We start from the raw sequence: 16,497 nt of genomic DNA, 5'->3' as shown, positions 1-16,497 counted from the left end.
ACCGGCCGAGAGGAGGAGGAGGAGGATGCCGCCGCTCCGCGCCTCGCTGCTGCTCCTGCTGCCGCTGCTGCTCCTGCTGCCGGCCCGGGCCGCGGCCTGGGAGGCGCCCCCCGACCCCCCGCGCACCGAGGCCGGCGCCCGCCTCTTCGCCAGCGCCTACAACGGCAGCGCCGAGGCCGTCTTCTGCGCCACCGTCTCCGCCAGCTGGGCCTACAACACCAACCTCACCGCCGCCAACGCCCAGCAGCAGGTAAGAAGGTCCATCCTCTCTGCTCCATCCTCCGGCGGCTCCGGCGCCCACAGCCACAGCCGGGCAGGTGCAAAGGCGGCTCCCACGGCCCTCCGCCCGGCGCTGCTGCTGCTGCTGCTGCTGCTCCGCCGGAGAGGGCGGGCTCCGCTCCTTGGAGCCGGACGGGGGGCCTGGGCAGGCGGGCAGAGCCCCAGTCGACGGAGGAGGAGGAGGAGGAGGAGCCCCCCACCGCCACGGCCCTGGGCAGAGAGGGATCTCAGCCCAGGGAGGGAGGCCTGCCTGCCTGCCTGCCTGCTGCCCCTCGAGCAGGGCGCGAGTGGCCCGCGCGTTTCCCTGGCCCTCTTCTTCTTCTTCTCTCCCCCCCCCGTCTCAATCCCGGTCTCTGGATCTAGGCGCGCTTTTTTCAAAAGTCCTAAACCAGCTGGAGCAGGACTCTGAAGTCTTCTCGGTTAGGCAACTCAGTAAGGCTCTGGGTCTGATCCAGAATAACTCGACTGGGCCAGGCCTCAGCAAAAGGCCACCTGGTACAGGAGGACGGCTCCCTTTGCAGCAGGGGGGTAGGGGGGTGGGGGGGTTCTTGCCCTGCGTCTCCTTCAGCAGCTGGAATGCTATACAATCACCGCTGGGTTACGGTGGAAGCCCAGTAACTGGGAGCAGCAGTTGTGGTGGGTGGAGAGGCGCCCCCCCTTCCCTCCCGTGCACACACAGCAGAGGTGGGCTTTTGTGCTCCTGATCTGCAACACGTCAACACTTGAAGCTGCCTTTCTCTGAGTCAGGCCCTGGCTCAGTCTGTCAAGGTCCGTATTGTCCGCTATGACCTGCAGCAGCTCTCCAAGGCCCCAAATAGAGGCGTCTGTCATCACCTCCTAGGGTAAAGGTAAAGGGTTCTCTTGCTCAAAAGCCAGTCGAGTCCAACTCTAGGGTTGCGGTGCTCATCTCCATTTCAAAGCCGAAGAGCCAGCGCTGTCCGAAGACGTTTCCGTGGTCATGTGGCCGGCATGACTAGACACCAAGGCGCACGGAACGCTGTTCCCTTCCCACCGAAGTGGTCCCTATTTATCTACTTGCAATTTCTTGCTTTCGAACGGCTAGGTTGGCAGGAGCTGGGGCCAGAGACAGGAGCTCACTCTGTCATGCGTCACACTTGGGTCGCAAATGGCTGAACTACCGACCTTCCACAGCCTGCAGTTCCGCGTCTTAACCCCTTGAGCCACCGCAGCTCCTTTTCATCACCTCCTACCTGACTGGACATGCCAGGGATTGAACCTGGGGCTTCCTGCAGGTGCTTGGCTACTGAGGCAGGGCCCCTCCCCATGAAAGGAACCTCTTCCATTCCAGGTCATGTAATCCTCAGCAGTTCCAGGAAATGGAAATGGGAATGGCCCTGTGGGAGAGCAGGCAGCGGATGGCTGGGCACTGAGTAGGCACCCTTAGGTGGAGTTCAGTGCAGAAGGCAGCTGCCGCCTGCCCTGAGTGCCACGGCATTTCGCTTTGGGGTTTCCAGCAACTAGGTGGCATCAGTCTTTGCTGCTTCGCCCGTGTATAAGTGGTGAGGGGGGGGGGTCATTTCCCTCTGTGGACCACCTCTAATTCTAGGCACAAATGGAGGGAGCATCGCCAAGCACTCCTTTCTGCAGGGCTGGCTTGCCTATAAGTCCTGGGCAGGGACTAGCAATTTCGTGGCGGCAGAAGAGGAGAAAGACTTTTTCTCCCTTGTCTGCTTTGGGGCAGGCCTGACTTCTGCTGCTCCAGGGAGACACTTTTGTTTCTCTTCAGTGTGGGGGTGGGGGGGGAGAGTGAGAGAGAGAGAGGCTGGAACCCCGGAACTCTCATCGTCCCTTACGTGTGAACCACTCAAGTCTTTAACACCTGATCTATGACACCAGGATTGTCTTTGCTCAACTCCAATTCAGCACTCCCTTTCTGTAGTTTTCTGTGTAAAAATGAGGAGATGATTTCCTTTCACTGCATCTGAGGAAGTGAGCTCTGACTGATGGGAAATCATATTGGAACTGAAAGACTGTGAGTCTTTCTGGCACAGCCAGACTTCCGTTTTGTTTTGCTACAGTGGCCAAAAGGTCAGGACGGCTGGGAGGGCTCAGGGTGAAGAGGTTCCGCTTCTCTCTCATGCCTTGAAAACTCGTGGCCCTTTCTCCTGTGGCACCAGAAGGGAGCATTTTCCGACTAAGGAGCAAAAGCCATGGTTGGATTTAAGAGGTGGAGATAGGTGGAGGCAGGACGTGTCCTTTTGTGTGTGTGTGAGAAAGGGGGAGAGAGAGAGAAGCCCTTTTTGACTCCAATGAGGTACAGCTGAGGCATTACAAAATCATAGGGAATCCCTCATGCATGTATCCAAGTTTGTTGAAGCCAAGGCTTCTGGCTCTACACTCTTTTCAGAGTTGCCTCTGATAGTTAACGACCCTCTTTGATGCCGTAGCCTGAGCTGTGCCTGCCTGGTTTGTAGGGGCTGATTCCTGTGCCCACAGTCAGCTGTAAGATGTCCAGCCTGCCTCCCTCTTGGTAGCGCGCAGGTTTCATAGGTGCCCTTGGGAGCAGAGCAGAAATGCTCCACTCAGCCAGGTCATTCTGGCTGTGGAGTCTTCTTGGGTGCCGCCTGGCTTTATCAGGCAGCCAGGCAGGAGTGCGGAGCTAACCGACTGTGGTGACACCCCCTCCGCCTGTACAGGCTTGGCTGCCTTTCTGCCTTCTTACGTGAAGGCTCTAACAAGTGTTGGAGAAGCACAGCTCTGGCAGTAGCCCAGGATTGTGGTTCCTGAATGACTTGGCTTTACGCAGTTGTCCCATATAAACAGGAGTAAACGGGCGTATCTCCCCCCCCTCCTCTCTGGTCCACCCAAGGCAAATTTTTGTATCAGCTGGAGAATTCAATATAGTGAGAAGTGAAGTTGGTTTTTCCATTCTTCTCATGCTGGGGAGGTAGCAGGTGAACAACGGGTGAAAAGCTGGGAGGGAACACTGGGGGAGTTCTGGTGCCCCACAGGTCTCCTTTCTAGCCATAGTTTTTTGTTGTTGTTCAGTCGCACAGTCGGGTCCGACTCTTCGCGACCCCATGGATCATCTCCCGCCAGGCCTTCCTGTCTTCCGCCGTCCTCTGAAGTTGGCTCAACTTCATGTTCGTTGCATCGATGACACTGTCTAACCATCTCACCCTTTGCCGTCCCCGTCTTCTTTGACCTTCAATCTTTCCCAGCATCAGGGTCTCCTCCTCCAGGGAGGGCTCCCTTCTCATTGGGTGGCCAAAGTATTTGAGCTTCAGTTAGCAGGAGCAGAATAAGTTGTATCAGTATAGTGAGAAGTGAAGTTGGTTTTTCCATTCTTCTCATGCTGGGAAGGTAGCAGGCGAACAACGGGTGAAAAGCTGGGAGTGAACATGAGGGGGGGGGAGTTCTGGTGCCCCACGGGTCTCCTTCTTTCTAGCCATAGTTAGCAGGAGCAGAATAAGTTGTGCAGAGTAAACCAGAACAGGTAAACGTGTTTTTCATAACGGGTTGGGGTTGCAGAATTTCCCTCTTTTGACTGTAGCATCTGATGATTTTTTTTAGTGCAGCTGTGGTGCCCTCCTCTCCCACTCATGTCTTCTTGTCCGGACTCCAAACCTGTGTCGTCCCCGGATTTCGCTGGTGTGCCTCTAAATGAGTTCGTGCCTTGGGGCTGCCTTCTGTCTTGGGACCAGGGCAGGCAGCGCTCTGTGCCCAGCTCCCACGACCTGCGCAGGACTGGGGAGGCAGGGGGCAAGGGTGTCCTGGGGGCCCTTAGGATGGGAGGGGCCCACCGGGCAGGTGCTCCACGTGGGAAGCCATTTGTGAGGTCTGGTGGCTTCTAGCCGTGCTGTCGAGGAGAGGCAGGAGGACTGCGTGGCTCTGAGTCCCAAGCTGGTGCCTCCAGCCAGACAGAATGTGTTTGTTTGTTTTTTTGGGGTGTGTGTGTCAGCATCCAGAACTGAATCAAATTCCGGTTTATTGTGGCCTTTGAGTGGAGCCAATAATAATGAAGAACAAGAGAAGACCCCAGGTATCTTCCAGGGTGATAAATGATTGAAGTTTCCTACAAGGAGGAGCGCTGCATTGCCGTTGTTCATAGCTGTCCAGTCCTGTCTCTAACTTGACACTCTGGGGGCTCTCACGAGGGCCCTGCCACCAGTGTTCCCTCTAAGCTGACTTAGTGTGAGCTAGCTCATGGTTTTTTAGCCTCCAGCTCACACATTCCCACAGTCAGCTGTAAGATGTCCAGCCTGCCTCCCTCTTTGTAGCGCGCAGGTTTCATAGGAGCAGAGCAGAAATGCTCCACTCAGCCAGGTCATTCTGGCTGTGGAGTCTTCTCAGGTGCCGCCTGGCTTTATCAGGCACCCAGGCAGGAGTGTGGAGCTAACCGACTGTGGTGACACCTCCCTCCGCCTGTGGATTTTTGCTCACAAGTCTCCAGAGCTTAGGGGGAGCATTGGTCCTGGCACATGTCCTTATGTCGGGGCAAGACTCCATGCTTTTTTTGGCTTTAGCAAGGTCTTTGAAGGGTTGGCTCCCTGCTGGAGCAGCAGTCTTAGCCCCACTGGAGAAAAGTGAAGCTTTCCTTTGAAGTCTGGCATGCAGGCTTGGCTGCCTTTCTGCCTTCTTACGTGAAGGCTCTAACAAGTGTTGGAGAAGCACAGCTCTGGCAGTAGCCCAGGATTGTGGTTCCTGAATGACTTGGCTTTACGCAGTTGTCCCATATAAACAGGAGTAAACGGGCGTATCTCCCCCCCCTCTGGACTCTTTTCTTGGGTAGACAAAGTACACTGTGCCATTCACCACTTAGCATTCTTTGGGTGAGAAGTACTTGTTATATAATGGTATTCTGTTAGGTTACTTCCTACTTCCACGACTTCCCCTTCTATTTGCCAAGGAGTGATGGGGCCGGATGCCATGATCTTAGTTTTTTTGATGTTGAGCTTCAAGCCCACTTTTGCGCTCTCCTCTTTTACTCTGAGCAAGAGGCTCTTTAGATCCTTTTCACTTTCAGCCATTAGAGTGGTATCATCTGCATATCTGAGGTTGTTGATCTTTTCCCCAGCAATCTTAATTCCCGCTTGTGATTCATCCAGGCCAGCATTTCGCATGATGTACTCTGCATATATATTAAATAAGCAAGGTGACAATATACATCCTTGTCGTACTCCTTTTCCTATGCTGAACCAATCAGTTGTTCCGTATCCGGTTCTAACTGTCGCTTCTTGGCCCTTATACAGGTTTCTCAAGAGACATGTGAGGTGGTCTGGTACTCCCATCTCTTTAAGGACCTGCCATAGTTTGTTGTGATCCACACAGTCAAAAGCTTTAGCATAGTCAATGAAGCAGAAGTAGATATTTTTCTGGTACTCTCTTGCTTTCTCCATAATCCAGCGAATGTTGGCAATTTGATCTCTAGTTCCTCTACCTCTTCGAAACCCAGCTTGTACTTCTGGTAGTTCTCTATCCACGTACTGTTGAAGCCTAGCTTGTAGGATCTTGAGCATGACCTTGCTAGCGTGTGATATGAGTGCAATTGTGCGATAGTTTGAACATTCCTTGGCGTTGCCCTTCTTTGGGATTGGAATGTATACTGATCTTTTCCAATCCTGTGGCCACTGTTGCGTTTTCCAAATTTGCTGGCAAATGGAGTGCAGAACTTTAACAGCATCCTCTTCTAAGACTTTGAATAGCTCAGCTGGGATACCATCACCTCCACTAGCTTTGTTGTTACTAATGCTTTCTAAGGCCCATTTAACTTCACATTCCAGGATGTCTGGCTCAAGGTCAGTGATTATACCGTCGTGGTTGTCAAGGACATCGAGGTCTTTCTTGTATAGTTCTTCTGTGTATTCTTGCCATCTTTTCCTAATTTCTTCTGCTTCTGTTAGGTCCCTACCAATGTTCCCTCTAAGCTGTGCAATCTTGTGAGCAAAAATTCTACTTTGTGAGCCACTGGCATTAAAGCTGTGAGTGAGCCATTTGGCTACTGCATAATGAGTTTGCTCTGGAGCCCTCCTTCCTGAGCGAAGACAAAAAGGTGTGAGCCAGAGGCTAAAAAACTGTGAGCTAGCTCACACTAACTCAGGTTAGAGGGAACTCTGGTTTTTGTCCTTTATCATGGCCATCTTTGCATGGAACGCTCCCTTCTATATACCCTCCCCCATTTCTAATATGAAAAGCAATAAAATTCTCTCCTTTTTAGGAGAGTTTATATTAAAAAAGAAGAAGAAGAAGAAGAACCAAAACAGTTTCACCACATATCAAAGGGATGATTCTGCCCCACCTCCAAACGGTGCTCGTATTGGCTGTCCCCAGCGGTTACCTGAAATGCTGTGCTGCCATCTTTTTAATGCTTGGCGGCAGCAGTTTGGCTCTATTTTGGTCCACAGGAAGTCCCTCCCTTCTGTACTGGCTCAGTGTGTCCCTAAAGGTCTCCCGTTCCCTCACCCCCAGGATCCCCCAGCCCCCAGCATATCCTTGACGCAAGAGGATCTCCACACCCCACCAAGGGAATGGCCTCCTTCTGACGGCTCATCTCCGTCAGAACCTCAGTGGAGTTGGTGCAGGGGTGGCCTCTCGCTTCCACCTCCACAGACCTCCTCTGCCTGTCTCAGCCTTTCCAGGTCAGCCACCCTGGCTTCAAGGGGGCAAAGGCCCTCCCTCAGAGCCAGGAGCCGTCTTAAGGCCCACAGGCAGGCAGTTGGCCATGTGGCACTCAGAGCAAAGTGCTGGACTGCTCCCAAAAGTGGGCCGAAAGGTGGACTGTGCCTTCTTGTCAGCATCCCTGTTTGTGAGATCCAGCCCCTGGCTCCTGCTTACCACATGAGTGCTTTGCCCCAGAAAACCCCTGTGAATTGACAGATGCACTCCCTGTGAATACACAAGGGTGTGTTCCCCTGTTGGCTGCCCTGGTCCACATATCTTCCTCTGCCTAACAACAAGCTTGTAATGTCCTGGCCCCACTGGTGGACCTCCTGATGGCACTGGTATTTCTGGCCACTGTGTGATACAGAGTGTTGGACTGGATGGGCCTTTGGCCTGATCCAACATTGGCATCTCTTATGTTCTTATGTTCTTGTGTTCCTGAGCCCACCCTTCCAAGAACTGAACACTTATGCAGGAGTGGTCTTGGGCATTCTATCAAAGTGGCCCCCTGCCACATTCTCAACAACACTCTCCTTTCAGTGATTTGTTTATTGAGATATAAAGATGCTGCAAGCTAAGACATTCTTGTGTCAGAAGCATCTCAGGAACTGTTCCAGAACTTGGTTAGTTCTCTCCGTTTGACCATCAGTCTGTGGGTGGTAGGCACTGCTGAGCCCTTGCTCCACCCCTAGTAACTTTAACAGTTCTTTCCAAAACCCCGCCACAAATTGGGGTCTCCAATCGGATATTATCTTCCGGGGTACCAAATGTAGCCACACAGCGTGCTGTGTAAACAGTTGTGCCAGCTTCTTAGCTGAAGGCAGCTGTTTGCAAGGAATGAAATGTGCCTATTTCAAAAAAAGGCCCAATATTACCCAAATCACAGTCTTCCCCTTGCTGGGTAGTAAGTCTGTTATAAAATCTCATGGCTTCTCAGGGGTCTCTAAAGGCCGCAACAGGCCTGGAGTTTCCCAGCTGGCACAAAGACACACATTGAGAGATATCAGTCTGCATGCATGGCCACCAAAATTGTCTCTGTGTGAGGTGCAGGGTTTACAGGTACCCGAAATGTCCAGCCAGCTTGCTGTCATGCCCCATTTACAAGACATCCCCCCTCAAAGCCCTTGGCATGAAAAGTTTCTGTTGGTGGTACCAGCATCCATTTTCCCCAAGTAAGGTTTCCTGCTTTCTCCACCTCCTCCTTATCACTATCGTCGAAAGCGGCTTTGAACCGTTCCACCCGGGGCTCAGCACTAGGAGGCCCCTCTGCTTTCACTTGGCTGTGCATGAGCACTGCCCCCCCCCCCCCGGGAGGGGGGACCATTGGGTACAAATCACTTCCTCTCACTGGCTGGCATGCTGGGGGAGGCAGGAGAGCGCTTCAGCGAGGAAGTTGGACTTCCCTGGGAGGTGCTTAAGGGTAAATTGGAACTTGGAGGAGAATTCCGCCCACTGCAACTGCTTAGCATTCAGGTGCCTGGGGGATCGTAACGCCTCCAAGTTCTTATGGTCAGTCTACACTTCAAACGGCACCCAAGCCCCCTCCAGCCAATCTCTCCAGGTAGTTAGAGCCCATTTAATTGGCCGCCATTTCTTTATCCCAAACCACCCAATCTGACTCAGAAAACGTCTTGGACACGTACGTGAGGGGGGTGCAGGTCCCCGTCCTCACCCTTTTGCGGGATCACACGCCATCTTATACTTGTCCCCCTCCTTAATCCGCACCCTGAAATACGCATCCTTGAGATCAAGCTTGGAAAAGATTTTCCCCTTGGTCGCTTCAGCTAAGAGATCCTTGATCAGGGGGAGAGAATAAGTATTCGTAGGGGAAATCGCATTCAAGCCCCTATAGTTAGTGCAGAGTCTCAACCCCCCATCCTTTTTTCTCCAGAAAAGCACAGGGGAGGATGCAGGGCGAATGAACCCCCTAGCCAGATTCTTGTCAATAAACTTTCACAGTTCCTCTTTTTCGTTCGGGCTCATCACATACAGTTTCTCTTTGGGCAACCTGTGCTCGGGAATCAGTTCTATAGCACAATCCGTGTGCTGGTGGGGCAGAAATTCGTCAGCCTCCTCCTCCTCGAAAACCCTAGCCAAGTCTCAATACTCTGGGGGGATAGCGTCCAGCTCCTCCCAGGCATGCTCGCACCGGTTCTTTTGGGGGGGGGACCCCCATTCCACAGACCACACGTGAGCCTGACACAGGAGAGATGAATTGGACCTTGCACTCGTCCCACAGAGTGTACAGGTAGCCACGGGCTGCCCAGCTCCAGGGGGAATTGAGCTGCTTGGGTGATGACAAACAGCTGGTGTTCCCAATGGCCTTCCGTCCCTACCTGTAAAGACACAGTCTTGTACTTGCAAGGTTCTTTCATGGCAGACCCATCCATCTGGGTGAAGACAATGGGGTCCGGGAGCTTGACTACCTTGGCCCCCAGCCCTGTAACCAAAGAAGGGTTGATTAAGTCCCGTCCACACCCAGTCTATTAAGCCCCTCACCCGTACATGGGTTCCCAGTTCGGGGTTCAATATAGTCACAGTCACAAAGAAGAGGGGGGAGCCAGTTTGGTGTAGTGGTTAAGTGCGCGGACTCTAATCTGGGAGAACCGGGTTTGATTCCCCACTCCTCCACTTGCACCTGCTGATGTGACCTTGGGTCAGTCACAAGCTCTGGCACAGCTGTCCTTGAAAAAGAGCCATTTGTGTCAGAGTTCTCTCAGCCCCACCTACCTCACAGGGTGTCTGTCTGTTGTGGGGAGGGGAAGGGGAAGGAGTTTGTTAGCCGCTCTGAGACTCCACGTGAAGGGCGGGGTATAAATCCAATCTCCTCCTCCTCCTCCTCCTCCTCCTCTTCTTCTTCTTCTTCTTCTTCTTCTTCTTCTTCCTCTTCTTCCTCTTCTTCCTCTTCTTCCTCTTCTTCTTCTTCTTCTTCTTCCTCCTCCTCCTCCTCCTCCTCCTCCTCCTCACCGTTTTCGGTGCCTTGGGATTAGGGACCTGCTGTTCTGCGCTGCTTACAGCAGGCCCTGTCCTTTTCCCGCTGGCTCCTCCTCCTCCTCTTCACTACTCGTTCCTGGCTCTTCCGCGGGAGCCTCAGCTTGCAGTGCCCACCAGGGTGTCCACCCGTTTCTTCTCCGGTTCCTTCCTGGGTGCCGCCAGGGCCTTGTTTCATGCGCTGTTCCCGCAACCACTCTTTCAGCTTTGGGGTTTTGGGCTTGGTCATTGGCGGGCCTACCTTCCCCAGGGTGGCTGCATTGTCTATGTGGATGGTTCCCAGCCGGTTCTTAGTGTCAGCCGCTTCCCACATCCAAGCGTGGAGAGACATGGGTTGAACAATACGCAGGACTGTCTCGCGTATCTCTGGGTGCAGACCCAACCGGTATTGCTCAGCCATTACGCCATCTGGCCAGCCCTGGATTTTCACGGCGTGCTTTTTGAACTCCTCAGAATATTCCCACACTGTCTTCTTGCCTTGCTTGAAGGTACACAGATAGGCATGCGCGTGCTCATGTTCCCTCTAAGCTGTGGAGTCTTGTGAGCAAAAATTCTACTTTGTGAGCTCCTGGCATTAAAGTTGTGAGCAAGCAATTTGGCTGCTGCATAAATTAGTTTGCTCTGGAGCCATCCTTCCTGAGCTAAGACAAAAATGTGTGAGCTGGAAGCTAAAAAACTGTGACCTAGCTCACACTAACTCAGCTTAGAGGGAACAGTGGTGCTCACTGGCATTAGGGTTCGTACTGCGCTTGGAGAGCCCACATGAACTCGTCCACTCTCTCGAGTTCTGGACCCTCAGAATTATGGAGGCTCATGTACCAGTTTGCTGCCCCACCTCACAATCGCGAGGTGATTGAGTCCACACGCCTCTCTTCAGTAGGGAACAGGTGGCCCCAATTAGTGATGAACTTCTCCGCCCGCACCACAAAGAATGGCAGTTTCTCGGTTGTCCCATCCAGTAGCTCTGCCAGCTTGTGTACCTCTGGCGCATCCTGAGGCCGGGGCTCCGGCGCTTGATCCCTGGGAGGAGGTGGGCGGGAAGAGCCAGTTGTTCCCTCGGAGCCACTGGCACTGCTGGTGCTGCCGGTGCCGCGGGAGCAGGCTGTGCCGGCTGCCACCCTGGCTGGTGGCAGAATTCGTAGTGCACCACCTCAGTGTTGGATCCCCAAGCATCGAGAATAAATCCACGTTTTCAAGAAAAGCAAAATTTATTTCAAAGCGTTGAAGACATACTCAAACACGTTCTTTGTTAGAACTGGGGATACACAGTTAGGTCAAGCATAATAAAGGAAATTCAAACAGATACAGATCCAATGAATAGCATTCCCGCTGGCGGGCTAATGAAACGGTTGCGCGCCCAGTCCATGGGAACCAGGCAGAACATCAGACAAAACACAGGTGCAGTACTCATGAGAAAAGCAATAGGCAAGCATTACAGCATCTTCTCCCCCACACAACCTCCAGCAGTTATCTTGTGCATTCCAACGCAGGAGCAGGATGATGGAGGCGGCCAAGACAGATGTGCAGGCAGGCGGGGAATCGCTCCCCCCACGGCACCCTCCACCGAGGCTGCAGTCGTGAACACCAAAGACGCGGAGGTTTGTGGGACCGATCCTGAGTCCCCCTCCGTGTTAGGTAGATTTCCCTCAATTCCGCTCATGATCTTGCCAGATTCGGAACGATAGGAAAAAGGGAGTTCTAACAATATGTTGGATCCCCAAGCATCGAGAATAAATCCACGTTTTCAAGAAAAGCAAAATTTATTTCAAAGCGTTGAAGACATACTCAAACACGTTCTTTGTTAGAACTGGGGATACACAGTTAGGTCAAGCATAATAAAGGAAATTCAAACAGATACAGATCCAATGAATAGCATTCCCGCTGGCGGGCTAATGAAACGGTTGCGCGCCCAGTCCATGGGAACCAGGCAGAACATCAGACAAAACACAGGTGCAGTACTCATGAGAAAAGCAATAGGCAAGCATTACAGCATCTTCTCCCCCACACAACCTCCAGCAGTTATCTTGTGCATTCCAACGCAGGAGCAGGATGATAGAAACCAAGCCGGGTGCAACAGGGAAAGGATATGTACACAGAGGTCACAGAAAACAGAATGGCAGCTTGCTGACACTCAGCCACAATCTGGGGGATACTCATTAGCAAATCCTCCACTTCTTCATCATCTCGCCATAGGATCTTTCCAGTAGTTCCATTCGGAGTCCCACAAACTCCTCGTCTCCGCCTGGCCCGCGGTGTGCTGCATCCCCCTCATCTCGGAGCTGCAGCCCTCGGGGCAGATCATAGCAGCTCCCTCTTTGCGGTCCGGGGATGAGCGTCCATGTCTCCTGGGTGTCCACTTTGAATTTTCCCCATTGCGGGCCGTGGAGGGTCGATGTCACACGAGGCCTCGTTCCCCCCACTGGTCCCAGGGGTAACCCCCCCGGTGCATCTCCCACATCCTGGGTGGTGGTGCTCGGCACTGTGGTTGGGGGGGGGGTGTACTCAGTCACCGGCGCGGTTTCCTCAGTTGTCACCGGGACTGTTTCTTCCTCGCCTTCGCTCATCTCGATCAGGAGAGATATGGATTGAGGGGAAGATGATTCCTGACACTCTGTCAGGGTTGGATAGTCAGATCACACCACACAGCGCTTCATAAAAAGAATTCTGTTTATTGGTAGTTCATAACTATGACATGTGTACTTCTTGTGTCAGGAATGGCCCGAAGCATCAGGGGACCCTGAATTATGCTAGGTTCAAAACACACACCCCCTACAAGCAAAAGCCAATAAGCAAAGTCCACACGCGCAGGGAAAAGAGAGCGGACAAAAGGAGAAACCGTTTGTTCCCAGCGAGTCGGTAGCAGCTGGCACATCCAAGGTCAGAAAAGCAAAAGCAGATAAAACCCAGACAGTAGACTTCGTTAGTGTGCCAGGTAGAGGCCAGGAGGATTCCCACACACACACATTCCAAAGAATGGCAGTGTTACTGACACAAGTCAAGCTTTAGGAAAAAGCAGTAATGCACCTTATATTTTTCCTGTGGTTTTTTTTCAATCTGCTATAAATGCTCCTGCACAATTTCAGTTCAGAATAGCTCTGTAAATTCCAGGATTCTCAGTTCAAATCTCCTTCCCCAGATCTCTACTCTTTCCTTGTGTGCTATTCCTTTTGCCACTGGTATTTAGCTGCCAGCGAGCCTTCTTGGTACCTTGCCACAGAACGCATTCTCATGTTCTCTCATTCTCGATAATGCAGCCATCTCACTGTGAAGAGGGCATTTCCCCAATTTGAACATAGTTGGCTAATGATTTTCAAATAGGATTCTCAGTTTTGGCTCTTAATTAGAATAAAATACCATGGCTGATCACTCTGGAGTTGGCAGGCAGAGGGTGTGTATACTTTATTATTGGGGGGGGGGAGATAAGGCTAAGGCATGAGGCTAGGATGACTTAGCTAACTTGATGATACTGTTCATGGCTATGATGTTCAAATCATTTCTAAAATATAGTTTGAAAGAGTCATATAGTATGTTCCATATAAATATAAATGAGTTTAATATAAATATATGGCTTGTAATACAAATTATAATAGTATATATGTTATGTCTGTATGTTTTGTATGTTTGTACACTGAGCCAAGGCGGCGGAAAACGGAGCGGAGAAAATGGCTGCCGGGAGCGGACAGGTAAAACTGTCAAACACAGACTTTAACATTCAAGAGCTGCCCGCACTGTTGGAGCGAATGGAGATAAGGCTAGGGGATAAAATTCAGACCACCATGGCCCCCATAAACGAACAACTCCAAGAAATACAAACGACACTGAAGATCACTGCCCAAACGGCAGATTCGGCATTGAGAATAGGCACCATGGCCAAAGGGGAGATAAGGGAGCTGAGGAAGCAAGAGTCAGTCAGCAGGGACCGTTTGATTAAAATTGAATCAGAACTCAAAAAATTTAACTTGAAACTGAGGGGTGTCCCGGAGGGAGCGGAGAATAAAACAAACATAACCCCACTGCTGCAAGACTGGATTAGGTCCTTATTTGAAGGGAGCTCCCAGACGGCCCCGAAATTAAGCAGAGCCTACAGACTCGGAGCCATCAGCAACCCCCGCCGATGGAACCCAAGGGACGTGCTGATTCAACTGCAAGACTGGGAGTCCAGGCTACTAATTATGGCCGAAGTTAGAAGGAGAGGCTTCCTCCCATTTGATGGCGCACAGGTTTCCGTCTTCCCCGCCCTACCTCAGGAAGCTCTGGCAATCCGTTTTCAGCTGAAAGCCATCACGGCAGCCCTTCAAGCACACGGAATTAAGTACAAATGGCTGCCCACCGGGAAGCTGCTGGTGGTTCATCAGGGGAAAGCACTGCAGGCGTCGGATGAAGACTCGGGCTTCAAGATCCTCCAAACTCTAAAGATTTCAGAAGACCCGGACTTTAGTAGATCCTTTAAGAGGAAGCTGCCGGAAACCTCAACCCCTGAGAAGAGCTCCAAGATTCCCGTTTGCCCAGTTACTATGCCTGAACCGGAAGACATTGCAGACATCCCACCACTAGAGGACTCTAATTAACTCGATGTTTGAGCTAACGGTGTGTGGCTGTGGTTTTATATAATCGGAACTTTTAAAAGGTTTTCACTTCTGTTTGGTTTTAAGCTTTCTGATGGTAAAGTTAATTTCGCTGTTTATTGTAAAACGCTTCTGAGGGAACAGGGGGGGGGAAACGGACATGGAGGCGGCTCTGTTGTTGTTGCTGTTGGTCAGCTTGCTGAAGTAGTGCTCTGAACGCAGAGCCTCAGGTAAGCAGATCTACCCAGTACTGTCTGTTCACTTTTGTTAAACTTGTAGTGCAACGGTTAGGATTGGTTTATAACTTATACTTATAGTGGTATTACTGCTTGGGAAAAGGGTATAGGGAGGGAGGGAGGAAGGGAGGGGGGGAGAAGTTTAACGAGAAGCACAGTTTCTGAAAAGTATTTTAACAGTTACAGCAAGAGCGTATTTCTGCAACGTAGGTACAAGTTAGAAATTTTGTAGTGTTGCCCAAAACTCAAGTATACACTCAGTAACTATATTGTGCCTCCTCTGAAGATCTATTACTGTGTGGTGAGATTCTTCTAGAGGGCATAGCAAGGTAACACACTCCCAGTCTTCACACGATGATACAATTTGGCAAACTCAACTATGAGAATCTGCTCAGTGAACATTAGAGGGGTGAACAACGTTATTAAGAGAAAACGGTTGATCCAACATTTACGTAAAAAAACCCCAGACATTGTATTTTTACAAGAGACGCATATTAAAACTCAGGACAAAGAGATATTAAAAACAGCACTATTTCCTACTCAGTTCCACGCACACGGGACCTCAAAATCCAGGGGGGTGGCCATATTGGTGGCGAAGCATATTAATTTCGTATTGCAGGCTATCATTAGAGATCCTCTGGGAAGGTACATTTTTATCAAGGGCATACTAGATGGGAACCCGGCGACCCTAGCCTCAATCTATGCACCGAACAACTCGCAGATCCCGTTTATTGATGCAACGCTGGCGGAGGTGACCCGGTTCCAAGCTGGAGATTTAATTATAGGGGCTGACTTAAATTGTATAGTAAACCCCAAGATGGACAGAACTTGGAGGTCCAACTCCATAGGCTCTTCTGGGCTACCCGCTAATACGCAACTAAAGGCGCTTTTAAGTAAATTTCATTTGCTGGACGCTTGGAGGACTTTGCATCCGACGCAAAAGGACTTCACCTACTACTCACCGAGACATAATATTTTCTCCAGGATAGACTTTATACTGGTCTCAGACACTTTGTCTTCACAACTAACCTCCGTGGAAATTGGATTAAAACACCTGACAGATCATGCCTGGATGGAAGGAGTAATAGGGTTGGGAGCGGAAAATAATAAGGAACGCACTTGGGCGCTTGACAGATCGATTTTATTGAACTATACAGCCAGGGAAAGGGTTGCGGAAGATATCAGGAACTTTCTGAAGGAGAATGTCTCACCGGAGGTGTCTCCGGCCTTGCTCTGGGACTCCATGAAGGCTGTAATAAGGGGATCCTTGATGGCTGTCACGTCTAAAATTTGAAAGGAAAGAGAAAAGGAGAGGAAGGAGAGATTAGATCGTATTACCGTGTTGGAAAGAGAACACAAGAGAAGGGGGAACGCCCAAATTTACAAATAGTTGACAGCAGAGCGGAAGCTCCTAGAGACTTTAGAGATATCGCAGATACAGAAGAACCTGATTTACTTGAAGCAAAAATACTGGCTAAAGTCGCCCAAGCATGTACAGGTGTTGGCATGGCGGGTTAAAAATAAAGCAAAACAAAACTACGTGGCCTCACTGACAAACGATACTGGAAAGAAACTTTATACAGCACAGGATATTGCCTGGACATTTGCGGAATATTATGCAAAATTATATAAAACGCGAAAGCCCGAGCAGGGAGAGATCGACAAGTATTTGGACTCGATAGGGACGCTCCCACACCTCGCTCAACAACATGCAGATACAATGGAGAGACAGGTGACGCAAGAGGAACTGGACGCAACGATAAAACATCTTATGAACAATAAAGCCACTGTCTGTAATGATATCC

General features: G+C 51.0%; 1 protein-coding gene across 1 annotated transcript in view; it reads left to right on the top strand.

Moving 5' to 3' along the window:
* Positions 1-25: 25 nt before the first annotated feature.
* ACE (angiotensin I converting enzyme) overlaps positions 26-16,497 on the top strand; it is a 90,928-nt gene continuing 74,456 nt past the window's right edge. The window contains exon 1 of the mRNA XM_015429127.1: positions 26-250. Coding sequence (XP_015284613.1) covers positions 26-250 — 225 coding nt within the window. The remainder of the gene's footprint in view (positions 251-16,497) is intronic.

This window comes from Gekko japonicus, unplaced genomic scaffold, assembly GCF_001447785.1.
Source record: "Gekko japonicus isolate JY-2015 unplaced genomic scaffold, Gekko_japonicus_V1.1 scaffold2189, whole genome shotgun sequence".
Taxonomy (NCBI): Eukaryota; Metazoa; Chordata; class Lepidosauria; order Squamata; family Gekkonidae; genus Gekko; species Gekko japonicus.
The sequence above is the reverse complement of the archived record's forward strand: the minus strand, read 5'-3'. Positions and strand labels throughout refer to the sequence as shown.